Raw genomic sequence first — 15,683 nt, 5'->3', positions numbered from 1 at the left:
AGGAGAAGGAGGGGGTTTAGTAGTGTCTGTTTAATCTGGTAGGATACAGGAGATGGAGGGGGTTTAGTAGTGTCTGTGTAATCAGGTAGGAGACAGGAGGGGGTTTAGTAGTGTCTGTGTAATCAGGTAGGAGACAGGAGAAGGAGGGGGTTTAGTAGTGTCTGTGTAATCAGGTAGGAGAAGGAGGGGGTTTAGTAGTGTGTCTAATCAGGTAGGAGACAGGAGAAGGAGGGGGTTTAGTAGTGTGTGTAATCAGGTAGGAGACAGGAGAAGGAGGGGGTTTAGTAGTGTCTGTGTAATCAGGTAGGAGACAGGAGAAGGAGGGGTTTAGTAGTGTCTGTGTAATCTGGTAGGAGAAGGAGGGGGTTTAGTAGTGTCTGTGTAATCTGGTAAGAGACAGGAGAATGAGGGGTTTTAGGAGTGTGTCTAATCAGGTAGGAGACAGGAGAAGGAGGGGGTTTAATAGTGTCTGTAATCAGATAGGAGACAGGATGAGGGGGTTTAGTAGTGTGTGTAATCAGGTAGGAGACAGGAAAGGGCTGGGGGTTTAGTCGTGTCTGTGTAATCTGGTAGGATACAGGAGAAGGAGGGGGTTTAGTAGTGTCTGTGTAATCAGGTAGGAGACAGGAGAAGGAGGGGTTTAGTAGTGTCTGTGTAATCTGGTAGGAGAAGGAGGGGGTTTAGTAGTGTCTGTGTAATCTGGTAAGAGACAGGAGAATGAGGGGTTTTAGGAGTGTGTCTAATCAGGTAGGAGACAGGAGAAGGAGGGGGTTTAGTAGTGTCTAATCAGGTAGGAGACAGGAGAAGGGGTTTAGTAGTGTCTGTTTAATCTGGTAGGAGACAGGAGAAGGAGGGGGTTTAGTAGCGTCTGTCTAATCAGGTAGAAGACACGAGGGGGTTTAGTAGTGTCTGAAATCAGGTAGGAGACGGGAGAAGGAGGGGGTTTAGTAGTGTCTAATCTGGTAGGAGACAGGAGAAGGAGTGGGTTTAGTAGTGTCTGTCTAATCAGGTAGGAGACAGGAGATGGAGGGGGTTAGTAGTGGCTGTGTAATCAGGTAGGAGGCAGGAGAAGGATGGGGTTTAGTAGTGTCTGTAATCAGGTAGGAGACAGGAGGAGGGGGTTTAGTAGTGTCTGTAATCAGGTAGGAGACAGGAGGAGGGGGTTTAGTAGTGTCTAATCTGGTAGGATACAGGAGAAGGGGGTTTAGTAGTGTCTGTGTAATCTGGTAGGAGAAGGAGGGGGTTTAGTAGTGTCTAATCAGGTAGGAGACAGGAGAAGGAGGGGGTTTAGTAGTGTGTTTAATCTGGTAGGAGACAGGAGAAGGGGGTTTAGTAGTGTGTTTAATCTGGTAGGAGACATGAGAAGGGGGTTTAGTAGTGTCTGTAATCTGGTAGGATACAGGAGAAGGGGGTTTAGTAGTGTCTGTGTAATCTGGTAGGAGAAGGAGGGGGTTTAGTAGTGTCTGTAATCTGGTAGGAGACAGGAGAATGAGGGGTTTTAGTAGTGTCTGTGTAATCTGGTAGGAGAAGGAGGGGGTTTAGTAGTGTCTGTAATCAGGTAGGAGACAGGAGAAGGGGGTTTAGTAGTGTCTGTAATCTGGTAGGAGACAGGAGAAGGAGGGGGGGTTTAGTAGTGTCTAATCAGGTAGGAAACAGGAGGAGGGGGTTTAGTAGTGTCTGTAATCAGGTAGGAGACAGGAGAAGGGGGTTTAGTAGTGTCTGTAATCTGGTAGGAGACAGGAGAAGGAGGGGGGGTTTAGTAGTGTCTAATCAGGTAGGAAACAGGAGGAGGGGGTTTAGTAGTGTCTGTAATCAGGTAGGAGACAGGAGATGGCTGGGGGTGTAGTAGTGTCTGTAATCTGGTAGGAGACAGGAGATGGCTTGGGCTTTAGTAGTGTCTGTCTAATCAGGTAGGAGACAGGAGATGGCTGGGGGTGTAGTAGTGTCTGTAATCTGGTAGGAGACAGGAGATGGCTTGGGCTTTAGTAGTGTCTGTCTAATCAGGTAGGAGACAGGAGATGGCTGGGGGTGTAGTAGTGTCGGTGTAATCTGGTAGGAGACAGGAGATGGCTGGGGGTTTAGTAGTGTCTGTGTAATCAGGTAGGAGACAGGAGATGGCTGGGGATGTAGTAGTGTCTGTGTAATCTGGTAGGAGACAGGAGATGGCTGGGGGTTTAGTAGTGTCTGTGTAATCTGGTAGGAGACAGGAGATGGCTGGGGGTTTAGTAGTGTCTGTGTAATCTGGTAGGAGACAGGAGATGGCTGGGGGTTTAGTAGTGTCTGTGTAATCTGGTAGGAGACAGGAGATGGCTGGGGGTTTAGTAGTGTCTGTGTAATCTGGTAGGAGACAGGAGATGGCTGGGGGTATGGATGAACCCTGCAGGTACTGATGTTTTACACATGAGAACTTCAGCAATTTAAGAGAAATCCAGTTAAACACTTACCAATCCTCTTAACTTGTGAAGCAGAGAGAGTGAGTGTGTGTGTCCATGTACTCACATCTTCATTTGTGGTCTGGTTGGAGCTGATCAGGTACGTGTGGAATCCAGACAGCCCCACTATGGACCAGACAGAGAAGAAACACACCACCACCTCCAGCACAGTGACCAAAGGGTTAAGGAAAACCTGACACATACTGAGCTGTAGCATAGGACAGTGTAACAGGTGCATGCTCCTGAAACAGGTCTGCTTCACTCCCTCTCCTTGCCCAAACCTGGGCTCAAACTAGGGACCCTCTGAACACAACAACTGCCTCCCACGAAACATTGTTACCTATCACTAATGCAAGGGGGAAAAAAATACTTCAAGGTCGCAGAGCGAGTGATATCACCGATTGAAAAGCTATTTCACACCAGGTACCCTCTCTTACTCACAGACAGAGACACACATCTGCTCTCTTTCCCTCACATACATACAAACACAGAGTTGAGGAAAGGAAAGGGCAGTATTGACCTGCTGCCAATGCGTGTCCTTACTCAAGCTAGCCTGCCTGGCCCTCTGTTCACTTGACTGGAAACAGCATGGTAGTACAGTGGAACAGTGGTCTCAAAGATCAGGAGCAGCACTAGGAGCAGCAGAACCAGGAGCAGCAGAATCAGGATCAGAACCAGCAGAATCAGGAGCAGCAGAACCAGGATCAGAACCAGGAGCAGCAGAATACTCCGAACCAGCAGAATCAGGATCAGAACCAGCAGAACCAGGAGTAGCAGCAGATCAGAGTTAGAGCGGTATGATGGTATTTGATCATTTCCAGGGCTTATTATTATTATTTTTTACCCCCTTTTTCGATCTTGTCTTATCACTGCAACTCAGGAGTCGAAGTTCAAGCCACGCATCCTCCAAACCGCGCTTCTTAACACCCGCCCGCTTAACCCAGAAGCCAGCCGCACCAAAGTGTTGGAGGAAACACTGTTCAACTGACGACATGGGCAGCCTATAGGCGCCCGGCCCGCCACAAGGAGTCGCTAGAGCGCGATGAGCCATGTACATGCATCAATACCAGTATATTGTAAAATACAGTATACTGCCAAACCCTTATCCCAGTGAGAGGAGTTATGTAAAAGTGCTTCCCCTGGGCTGCTACTACTACTGTCATTATGTCCTGACTCCTGTGCCAGCCTTGCATACACACACAGCCACATGTATACATTTATTTTATTTAACCTTTATTTAACTAGGCAAGTCAGTTAAGAACTAATTCCTATTTACAATGACGGCCTAGGAACAGTGGGTTAACTGCCTTGTTCAGGGGCAGAACAACAGATTTTTACCTTGCCAGTACAGGGATTTGATCCACAACCTTTCGGTTACTGGACCAACGGTCTAACCACTAGGCTACCTGCCACCCATACATACACTAAAAGAAAAGAGAACACACACGGGTAGGTTAGAGTTAATCCAACTACCATCTCCTCCATGATGACTTTCTGCCCGCTCCTCTCTCAAGGACAAGCAAAGGATGTCATCGTTCACATACAGGAGACTGGTGAGATAGATGTTGTCAGGCCTCATCCCCTGCATGCCTTTTTAAAGCACTGTGCTGCTGTACAACATTGGGTTGCTGTGTTATCAGCTGAGCCTGCCACACGGTTCCTCACCAGAGGGCCTGACGTGCTGCTTATCTCCCTGAGAGAGGAGAGAGCAGCAGCATGCCTACAGACAAATGAAGCCCGACAGACAGAGAGACATACTCACACATCAAGCAGCCCGGCTGGCAGATTATAGATTACCTGAGGGCCGGGCCACTGAAATGGAGAATACAGTCTACAGTTGTCTGAGAGGTGAGAGGCACAGAGAAGTGACACTAGTACACAGGGAAATCATAGAACAGTTCATTTTGAGGATTAGCATTTTTGTTTGGCTTAAAACTGAAAAGCATTCCAATAAATAAAAAGACATATATTGTAATAACTATTTGATCTGGGAAGAAAGAAATGCCTGGCCCTAAAATCAAAGCAAAACTACTGTTCCTCTGCAGTTGTGCAGAGACTATGGGTTGGCTAGCAGCTAGCTTCTAGTAGTATTTTGAACAGTAGTGGCCACAGGGTCAGCCACAGGGTCATCCTCTCCACCCCAGGCGGCTGTTAACCTCTCGGAAGACACAAGACAAATCCTGCTGTTTGTAACACAACACAGAGATGGAGGGAGGGAGGATGGAGAGGGAGAGAGATACTGTACAGTGAGATCGAGACAATTTAGATGAGAGGAAGGGAGCCACAGAGGCACCAGTTGGGACAGCAGTCATGCACAGCAAAGCTGAAGAACAGGACAGATCACAGCATGGAAGCGGCAGGGACTGGCAGGAGAAGGCAGAAGAGGAGAGAGAAAACATACACAACACCATTGTGAGAAAGGATATCTAGCAGGAGTGTCTTTGAGTGCGTTGAGGAACCCTTGTCGATGGGATCCTGCAGTGAGAGATGAGAGTTTAATAACGGTTAAACATTCTAAAGAATCTAAAACCTCCTCAATCAAAACTTTAGACTGAGTAAGGTGAAAGGTCAGCCGCAGAGCTTGGCTTTGAATGGAGCGAAGCCCGATGTACTGTAGGCTACTAGGGGATAGAGCACAATACCCTCTCAAAGCTGACAACATATAACAACACCAGTTAGAAGGTCAAAATACCATGGCACCTACAATATATCTGACACTATGTTAGGGAGTGAGAGCCCCTCTCAAAAAGAGACAATATCATTAGTCTACAGTGAAACGTTTTGACTAATAGGCTTGGATTATGAGAGCAGCAGAAGACAACCCGTCTGTACTGGCACACAAGATACTGATAGTGATAAGCCTTCAGAGTATAAAGTGGCGTACAGCGCTCCCTGTGCTGTGTGTACACATAATGATGCAGGCCGGATTGGTTATAATACGCCATAAACACTTATAGCTTTTTAAAAATTCAGTCAGCAAGTTTATGCTCAGGCTGAGCAAGACCGAGCGCACCCACTTTAATTGCCATTCCATTTTAACTGCCATCTGGGATACAGGATAGAGAGGGGAGGAGAAGGAGCACAATCAAATACGGCCATCTAGCCTAATTCGGTCACCAGAGACATATTGATCTCTGTGCTGCTCGTCTCATCCATAACAGTGGCAGGTGTTTCTAGCTAGGTGCCCTCCACAGCTACTCTGAGAGGACTACTATAATTATATGGGCTGTACAGGACAGGGGCTTGGTAACCTTGTTATAGTGACGTGGGCAGAGTCAATATAACACTTTGTAAACAGAGCAGACTTCTCTTCAGAAGGAGACTAGCATTTCTATTCTGCCCAACAGTCAAAATCAAGAGAAGGATACAAAAGAAGGATCAACTGAATAGAGAATTCTCTGTTGGTTCATTTGTGACTTCCATTCTTTTCTCCAGTTGTTTTCTCAGCCGTCATCCTCACCCACTCTCCCTCGCCCTCACCCACACCCACACACAGACTCTACTATCTGCTCACTCTGGGGGGGATGGTAAGGAGCCAGAATACTGCTGTGCTTCACAACGCCCGCCCACTTACAGCCTGCTGGCTCACTGCTCTGACACAACCAGAACCAGGAGGAAGACGTGTGTGTGTGTGTGTGTGTGTGTACAATCTTTGTCAATTACTTACGTAAGATGACATGTGTGATGACAAAGGCGAAGATGAAGATTGTGAGGAAGGAGAGGGAGAGGATGAACATGTAGAAGAAACGGTAGTTCCTCTTCCCAACACAGTTCCCCACCCAGGGACAGTGGTGGTCAAAACGCTCTGCGGAGAAAGAGAAGAGAGAAACTCACATTAAAGACACATTAAGCAAGTGCAATGATGCTTGGGAGAGAGATACACAGCGAGAAAGGGGGAGGGTGCAGAGAGAGCGAATGACAGAGAAGGAGACACAGAGACAGATAGAGAGAATAAGGTGTAGATGGAATATTTATATTAAGTGTACTAGAGCTTTGAGACACTGCCTACCTGCCAGCGAGAGGAAGCTGGCTACAGCCAGGTACAAAAGGTAGGTAGAGGTATGACTCTGAACAACAGCAGTATATTCAAAGCACCACATACCCACAGTATGTAACCCACATACAGTTCACCATTTCCACCTTGATGGCAAATTAAATGTTGCTATTTACAGTTAAAGTGCCTGTCCCTGGGGTGCACACACACCAGTGGGCCTTCTTGGCACCTTTACCACACTCCTACCTAATCCTCCCTGGCAGAATGTGAACTGTGATTATAATGGAAATTATCCACATCCCACATTACATCCAAATTACAGGGAGTGAGCCTTCCCTTTGAGCCCTGGCATGATTAGCTACTGTTTCAGACTGCTGCTGCCATTTCAAACAGGAGCTATTACACAGAGAGGAGGGAGGCTGTGTATCCACAGCCCAAATCTGCTGCAGAGTTAAGTGGGTCTGTGAATGAGTGGTACTGTGGGCACATGGATAATAACATCCTGAGAGACCTCCATTAGAGACTTGTCTGACTGTGTGAGGACTTGAAGCTGACAGGAGGCAAAGGACCATTATAGTAGAGTCCAGTGTGCCAGTACTGTTACCAGGCAGATTGCTTCAGACACCACTCATTACTGTTACCATGTAGATTGCTTCAAACACCACTCAGTACTGTTACCAGGCAGATTGCTTCAGACACCACTCAGTACTGTTACCAGGCAGATTGCTTCAAACACCACTCAGTACTGTTACCAGGCAGATTGCTTCAAACACCACTCAGTACTGTTACCAGGCAGATTGCTTCAGACACCACTCAGTACTGTTACCAGGCAGATTGCTTCAAACACCACTCAGTACTGTTACCAGGCAGATTGCTTCAGACACCACTCAGTACTGTTACCAGGCAGATTGCTTCAAACACCACTCAGTACTGTTACCAGGCAGATTGCTTCAAACACCACTCAGTACTGTTACCAGGCAGATTGCTTCAAACACCACTCTTTCAATAGAAATAAAAGACAAAGTCTGGTGATGACGCGGTTTGTGTGTGTTTGTACGCACGTCCGTGTGTGTGTGTGTGTTATTAATCTCACAAAGCCAGAATCCAGTCACAGAGAACCACTGTCAGGATTCAGTTCTGGCAACGTGCCTCCAAAATATGCCTGGGCATACACGAATACAATAGAATAAAAGGTGCATTTCTACGCTTAGCTTAGACATTTTGTGTAAACAATCTATATTTGGAACACTATCTAAATACACAGCTTTTGGATATTTGCCATTTAAATCTCAATGCTACGAGCTATGTAAAGATAATCAGGAATGTGCATGCTGGGAGAGGAGCTTAAGGAAGAGAAGAGTAAACAGAGAATGTGATGAGCAGGGCTGTCACCGTTCTGGAATTTTGGATGATGGTTATTTTTCGCCACTGTAATCGTTTGAACAGCAAAAAAAAAACTTGCAAATGTTCCTCTCCTCAGCTCTTCTCTGCTCCTGACTACATGTGCTGTTGCAGGGAGGTGTGTTACCTAGGCAACCGAAGGCACCTTGCTGAAACCACGAGCAACAAAGGTGTATGTTACCCTCCTCCCACGTTTCATGATTAACAACTCATTGTGTGATTGTGGTAAGAACAAGAACTCAAGTCCTTTTGCTCTCCCGATTTGGAATGCATTACCTCCCGAGAAAATACTCTTCGGTCATTGTCACGGTCGAGTATATTCCCCCTCAAGCAGACACCACGACGGCTCTAAAGAAACCACACTGGATTTTGTCCAAACTGGAAACTGCATATCCCGAGGCTGCATTTAATCTAGCTGGCGACTTTATTAACGCAAATCTGAGGGAAAAACGACCAAAGTTTTATCAACACATTGCCTACGCTACATGTTCATCGAGGACTCTTGACCATTGCTACTCCCCCTTCTGGGACTACAAGGCCCACCCCGCCGTCCCTTCGGCAAATCAGATCACGCCTCTATTCTGTTCATCCCTTCCTATAAGCAGAAACATAAACAGGACGTTCCCGTGGTAAGGAAATCCAATCAATCATTATTGTAATTAGCTCCGGTTCTCCATGACTGACGTCAGAAAGACATTTAAGTGTGTTAAACCTTGCAAGGTAGCTGGCCCACACAGCATCCCTAGCCACGTCCTCAGAGCATGTGCAGACCAGCTGGCTGTAGTGTTTACAGTCATATTCAATCTCCCTATCCCAGTCTATCCCAAAATGTCCACCAGGTGAAGCTGGTTGAGAGGATGCCAAGAGTGTGCAAAGCTGTCATCAAGGCAAAGGGTGGCTATTTGATGAATCTCTCAATATATTTTGATTTGTTTAACACTTTTTTGGTTACTATGTGATTTCATAGTTTTGATGTCTTCACTATTATTCTACAATGTAGAAAATAGTAAAAATAAAGAAAAACACTTGAATGAATAGGTGTTCTAAAACTTTTGACCGGTAGTGTATGCAAGAATGCTATTCATTGACTACAGCTCAGCCTTCAACACCATAATGCCCTCTAAGCTCAACACTAGGCTCAGGGCCCTGGATCTGAACCCTGCCCTGTACAACTGGGTCCTGGACTTGCTGACGGGCCGTCCCCCTTGTAGTGAAGGTAGGCAACTCCACCTCCGCTACACTGATCTTCAACACAGGTGCCCCTCAAGGGTGCGTGCTCAGCCCCATCCAGTACTCCCTGTTCACCCATGACTGCGTGGCGATGGAGTGGTACCAGGAAAATAACCTTTCCCACAACGTCAACAGCTTCATTAAATAGTACCCGCAAAACACCAGTATCAACGTCAACAGTGAAGAGGCGACTTCGGGATGCTGGCCTTCTAGGCAGTTGCAAAAAAAAGCCATCTCTCAGACTGGCCAATAAAAAGAAAAGATTAAGATGGGCAAAAGAACACAGACACTGGACAGATGAACTCTGCCTAAAAGGCCAGCATCCCGAAGTCACCTCTTCACTGTTGACATTGGTGTTCTGCGGGTACTATTTAATTAAGCTGCCAGTTGAGGACTGTTTCTCAAACTAGACACTCTAAATGTACGTGTCCTCTTGCTCAGTTGTGCACCTGGGCCTTCCACTCCTCTTTCTTTTCTGGTTAGGGCCAGTTTGCCCTGTTCTGTGAAGGGATTAGTACACAGCGTAGTACAATATCTTCAGTTTCTTGGCAATTTCTCGCATGGAATAGCCTTCATTTCTCAGAACAAAAATAGACTGACAAGTTTCAGAAGAAAGTACTTTGTTTCTGGCCATTTTGAACCTGCAATTGAACCCACAAATGCTGATGCTTCAGATACTCAACTAGTCTAAAGAAGGCCAGTTTTATTGCTTCTTTAAATCAGGACAACAGTTTTAGGCTGTGCTAATATAATTGCAAAAGGGTTTTTAGCCTTTTAAAATGATCAACTTGATTTACCTAACGTAACGTGTCATTGGAACACAAAAATCAGCCGTTTCCAGCTACAATAGTCATTTACAACATTAACAATGTCTACACTATATTTCTGATCAATTTGATGTTATTTTCATGGACAAATATTTTGAACGGTAGTGTATATTCCAGACTGGAACTAGGAACACAAGCATTTCGCAACATCCGCGATAACATCTGCTAAGTACATTTGCTAAGTATATGTACGTGACCAATACCATTTTATTTGATTCGTTTCGAAGAGGGTGAGAAAAGCCCTAGGTTAGCCACAGAATCTCAGACAAGCCAGTAGGTGAGAAACCTAGAGAGAGCATGCTCACTGCTTGTGTGGAAGAGAGAAGCAAATCCTCCTGCTTCTTCCTCTACTGCTTCAGGTAATGGCCTGCTTTTCCACTACAAAAAGATATGGGTGGAGAAAGGGAGATGTAGGAGGATGGGAGAAAGTTGTTCAGTGAAAACAATGTCCCTCTGAGTGTTGTAAAAGCCCCAATCTCCCCACGACAGAACAGGCCTGGGGGAGGTGGGGTGATTCAGAATGAGTTATGAAACAAGGGGGGCTACCGATTTCATAATGACAGTTGTGTCATCCATCTTTCTCTGCTCAGTGTTAATGAACCCATAAATCCCTAGCCAAATGGGGTCTCTGGGAAAAGAACAGGAGAACACCACAAGAGGGAGGCTGTGGCTCTGTGGAGGCTGAGCAGTGATCACTGAGTCTCAGGTGGCCCTGGAGAGAAGGCTCGAAGACCAATGCTTCATCTGTCGAACACCATAGAAGTCGATAGTCTTTTAACATTCCTAAGGAGGAATGTTACTCCCTGTGACGTGACATGACATAGCTTTTAGCTACATGTATATACAGAGCACAAACAAACATGCAGAAAACAAACACAAATTGAGACATAGAAAAATATCTGCACACATAGGCAAACACATTTGCACACACAGGAGTACATACATACACACACACCCACTTCACCTTCAGTCCACCCACCCTCCCAGCATGTGTGGCCCACACAGTGACTCACCGACACAGTTGTCACAAAGGCTGCAGTGAGAGGCACGTGGTGGTCTGAAGATCTTACAGGTGAAGCAGTATTTGAGCTTGACCGTCTGCCCATTGATGACCACCTCTTTCGTCCTGGGGGGCGGACGGTACCCCGAACTGGAGCCGTTGGCTACATCTGTCAGGGAGAATCAGACTTAAATCACTGGGAAATTAAATTGCAGTCTGCTACTTTTGGCAAACAATACACTTCAATCCTAGCCTCATTCATTGTCATGCTATTGAAGAGTTGGCTAGTTCCAACACGTCGTGTATGGGAGGAGGGTACTACAATCCTGCACAAAAGCTGGCACTGTAGAGCAGAACAGGGTCTCTGTCCATACAAGCCTCTACAGGAACCAAAGTGAAGTCAAAATGGAACGGTCACAATAAACTAGACCTATTTGTTAGTAGTGTATTGGTCATGTGAACAGCAGAGTGAAAAGCCTTTTTAAAATGTTGGTTCATTACTAAATTTATATCTGGCTCTGAATGCAGAAAGAGAATCAGCCAGAGAGCTGTTCAGCACCTGCTGTCCTGACGTCACACGGTGACTGATCTATTCTGACCTGCTCAGAACAACATGCCTTTCACTCTGCACTCAGCTCACAATAAACGTCTCAGCTGGAGGAAGCACCTTGGCAAGTCAAACAGGTTATTTTCTCAACAGAATTAAATGCTTTAATAAAATCCCTCACAGTCATAAATGTAGTAAAACGGCTTGGCAGCAGAGAGGATGACAACAATAAGAGAAATTACTGTGTGGATGATTACGTAAAAAATATGATGTAGGGTTATCACCCATAAAATGATTATTTCATTCAAATTTAGAGAAATATGTTCATTCAATAGAGAGTTGCGTCAGGAAAACAATAATCCAAACCCCATACATCTACACTATATGGTTCACCGTGGCGCTGCTCCGTGACAGAACGGCGCTTACTTTGAATGGCAACTGACAAGCTAACTTGTGGCTGCAGGTTTCTGAGTGAAAACATGGGCTTTTACTATTAGGAAATCCGCAGAATTAAACAATGTATATATATTTATTTACAAATTTCAATATCCACCCTCTGAGAAGACAATCTCTTTCTATTTTTCATTGTGTATTTTGAGTCTTTCCCTTTAAAATCGCCATAGAAAACAGCCCCTCAATGTGGATTGATCGGCAATATAGCCAATGAAAGCCAAGGATCTGGAGATGAAAATGACAGATCAATCAAAAATCTATTTGATATCCACAACATGCATAAAGCTTGTGCTGTACCACATTCCAAAGCCAAATATGGAAGAAATTACAACCAAGAGAGGTGTGGCCTACACTAGCAATGGTCACAGCAAATTAACATTGTCATTTCATCAACACAACCACTATATTAAGGTTATAATACTGTAGAGAACAATGTAATGATTCATTGTATGTGATATATAATGACATGGGGCAAAGAAAATGTTTTGACATTCATTTCGTAGCACCCTCTTGAATTGCCCCGTTTTCTCTACATTCTAGAGTCGTGAGTGAACGCCCTGTATGAACATAGGAAAAGCACAAAAGGTATAACTGCCAAGCTCATTTCTGAAGCCCACTCTCGTGTGGTAGAGTGTGTGGGAAAGAGTGTGTGTGGGTGGATCATTGCGTGCCTCTAAAACACAGTGGCCAAGCTGGAGTGGTGTGTGTGCACAACTCAACAGGAGCCCTCTTTTCAGCCCATGTTCAGAGTGATCAATGCACTCCCTCCATCCTCTCCTCCTGCATACATAATGAGGGATACAGTCAACCAGGAGGTAAGTGAATGAGTGGGAGGAGAATTAACAACTCTACATCCGTCAGAGCTTCCAACAGAGAGTAGAAAGGTCAGGTGATGTTGCTGAACTGAACTGCATGCTATTCAGACTGTATAATGTACTGGGCTCAATAGAGGGACCCCTCATCATCGTTTATTTTTATTGTGTTGACGTCTATGGAAACATGTCCATAAATGCCAATCAAGGACATCAAGCTGCCTCTAAAATGAGAAGCGTCACAGCTTCTGTAATGACTGTATAAAAATCACATCTAGCCTCACATACATTTAACAGCTCCCTAGCTCTCCATGATGTGCACTTCAAGCCCCTGTCTGTGATGAACAGCGAATTAAATGTTCATGGACTGACAGGCATGGAGCCTAGACTACTACTGCTGCTGCTGCTTCTTCTTACAAACATAAGTCACTCATTTCACTCAGCTAGACCACCAGCAGTGATGGGGAAAAAAATCTATACAGTTAAATATCGCAATATTATAGCGATATTTGACTCCAAGTACATATATATATTTTTGCTACTGTAGATAGCGTTAGCTAGCGCGTGTCGGCTGTACCTGCGCCAAAATTCCAATATTTTCATCCTATAGCTTGTATCCCCATCTTCTTTTGAAATAGTGAACCAATATGTTTTCAGCGTTTTTATTTCCCTGATCAAAACTCATTTTCTCAATCCTTGGGCAGTCTGCCTAAGCACTTTTTCACGTTGAAACGGCAACATTTCTCTCAGCTGCATGGCAAAATGTGTGCAATTGAAGGAAATTAGCTTTAAAACCGATGGCCGACCACAATTATTGCCACGCCCACCACCCAAGCCCCATTTTTAGCCAGAAAAGAACCCTGGATTGGAACTTCAAATTGCAAAAAAAAAAAAAAAAAATCGCAGTATCGAATCGAAATACATATAGAATTGTGAGAATCACAATACATATAGTTTTGGCACGTGTCGCGATAATATCTGAGGTCCCTGGCAATTCCCAAGCCTAACCACCAGCATCAACTGTAAAACACTGTCTGGCTACAACTGTATCAAGACGTACTGTAAACTGAAAGATTAACAGACAAACAAGAAGGAATAACATTGAGTGTAGCCTAATCCTTTTATATTGTACTATTGACTGTGAAATAAACATTCACCTGCTTCTCTCGTCTAAAAGATCACATCTAAAAACACAAACACACCCAGGCAAATACTGAAGGCTCTAAATAGATGGAGCTCAATAGCTAGTGAGGTTAAAGGTCATGACCAGGGCCCGTATCCACTAAGTGTCTCAGAGTAGGAGTGCTGATCTATGATCATTTTTGTCTTTTACATAGGTCATAATAAATATGATTATGGACAGATCCTAGATCCGCACTCCTACTCTGAAATGCTTTGTGGATACAGGCCCAGGGCACCTGTATCCTCAGGCATCACATACAGCCAGATCTGCTGACAGCAGGTAGGCTAAACAAGTTGAACCACCTTTATAAAGGAAAGAATCACAACTAATTTCTCTCAAATTCTGTGAAAACAAGCCTCTAAATCACCCAATGATATGCTCCTTCTCCACTCTCAGTCACAACTATGAGTTTATGTTCAACACCTCAGACACCTCTAAGAGGAAAGCGTTTTCTGCTGACTGGTGGGTTTGTATAATGGTGTGATCCTATCCAGAACATTCCATATTTCACAGAATGGATCTAGGCCTAACAGTAGTTTTTCTGTCTGAGACAGAGAGGATGGAGTTGGAACGAAGAGAGTAGTGATGAAGGGGTTGATTAGGGAGGGCAGTGGTACAGCTTAACCAGCACACAGAGGCAGAGCAGAGACTGAAGGCCAAAGCATCCACCCAGCCCCATCTCGACAGGGTAGAAAGAACATGTCATTGCTATCCTGCAGGGATAGGGAGAGGATGGGGAAAGGATGGGGAGAGGATGGGGAGAGGATGGGGAAAGGATGGGAACAGGGCATTAGCAGATGGACCTTCACTCAGACAACAAAAAAAACACTGACCGCAGATTTAATAAGACCATGACCTGAGACATTGGCTGAGCCAATACTTGAGAGACACTGGACTTAAAACTATGAACAAAGAGAAGGGTAGCCTGTACAGACGAGTGCTTACTTCTGATTTCTGAAAGTCAAGTCGATATCACAACCAAGTAATGGGATAATAATAGGTGATATTTGTGATCTTGATTTTCCAGCATTACTTTCACACCCCTGGGGAGCAAAATATGAATAACCAGCAAAACATTCCAGGCCCTATCTTATCTTGACAAGCCATCCTCCATCTTTCAGACTGTGTGTGTGTCAGCCACACACAGGTCAGACTGTTCTCTCTTCAGGGGGCTCCAGGACTCCATGGCAACTGTCTCGCCCCCATAAGACTGTCAGTCTTGATGAGTGTGTTAGTTTGGAGTTGTGTGCCCTTAGCAGTTGGCATCGACTTAAATCCTCACAATAGAGACTACTTTAAAGGAGACTCTGCATGAATGCACCATTTATATCACTGCAGATATGGGAAAGGGGACAAGGAGAAGAAGCCCTGTAATTTATGACTATTGAGGAGCATCCATTCTCTGTACAGGACTTCCCAGGCAGATGCTGTTGGTTCCTGTACGTCTGCATGATGAGAGGTAATGAGGCCCATTAGTCCCACGGGAGACTAGGAGAGCACATCCAGACACACTATCCCTGAGTAAGTACTCTCTGCCTCTCAGATACAGGCGTACTGTACAGTGGTCTGAGTGTGTGTCCCCAGTACGCAGAGGCATACAGTAGACAGGGGCCGTCAGTAACAGCAGAGGCCTACCCAGGCCACTAATTGCTCGACAACTTATGGCTTCCGTTCTCTCTTTGTCTGGTACCATTTGGTAAATTCAACTGGCTGCAATTACTATCCCAGCAGCAGCATCTCTATTCATGGGCCACGAGGCCCCATCCAAAAGGCCTCATCGGAGCCCTTTTATCGCTCATAATCC

The 15,683-nt window shown here is 45.2% G+C and overlaps 1 protein-coding gene across 8 annotated transcripts in view; it reads right to left on the bottom strand.

The window, feature by feature from the left end:
• Positions 1-15,683, bottom strand: part of LOC109894602 (probable palmitoyltransferase ZDHHC14) — an 84,544-nt gene that overhangs the window by 12,845 nt on the left and 56,016 nt on the right. For all 8 annotated transcript variants that reach the window (XM_031829071.1, XM_020488208.2, XM_020488207.2 and 5 more), the window contains exons 4-7: positions 10,898-11,053; positions 6,100-6,237; positions 4,859-4,907; positions 2,500-2,602 (exon numbers count right to left, since the gene is read on the bottom strand). In XM_031829071.1, coding sequence (XP_031684931.1) covers positions 2,500-2,602; positions 4,859-4,907; positions 6,100-6,237; positions 10,898-11,053 — 446 coding nt within the window. The remainder of the gene's footprint in view (positions 1-2,499; positions 2,603-4,858; positions 4,908-6,099; positions 6,238-10,897; positions 11,054-15,683) is intronic.

The sequence above is a fragment of the Oncorhynchus kisutch genome, linkage group LG7 (genome assembly GCF_002021735.2).
Source record: "Oncorhynchus kisutch isolate 150728-3 linkage group LG7, Okis_V2, whole genome shotgun sequence".
Classification (NCBI taxonomy): domain Eukaryota; kingdom Metazoa; phylum Chordata; class Actinopteri; order Salmoniformes; family Salmonidae; genus Oncorhynchus; species Oncorhynchus kisutch.
This window is presented reverse-complemented; position numbering and strand designations above follow the sequence as displayed.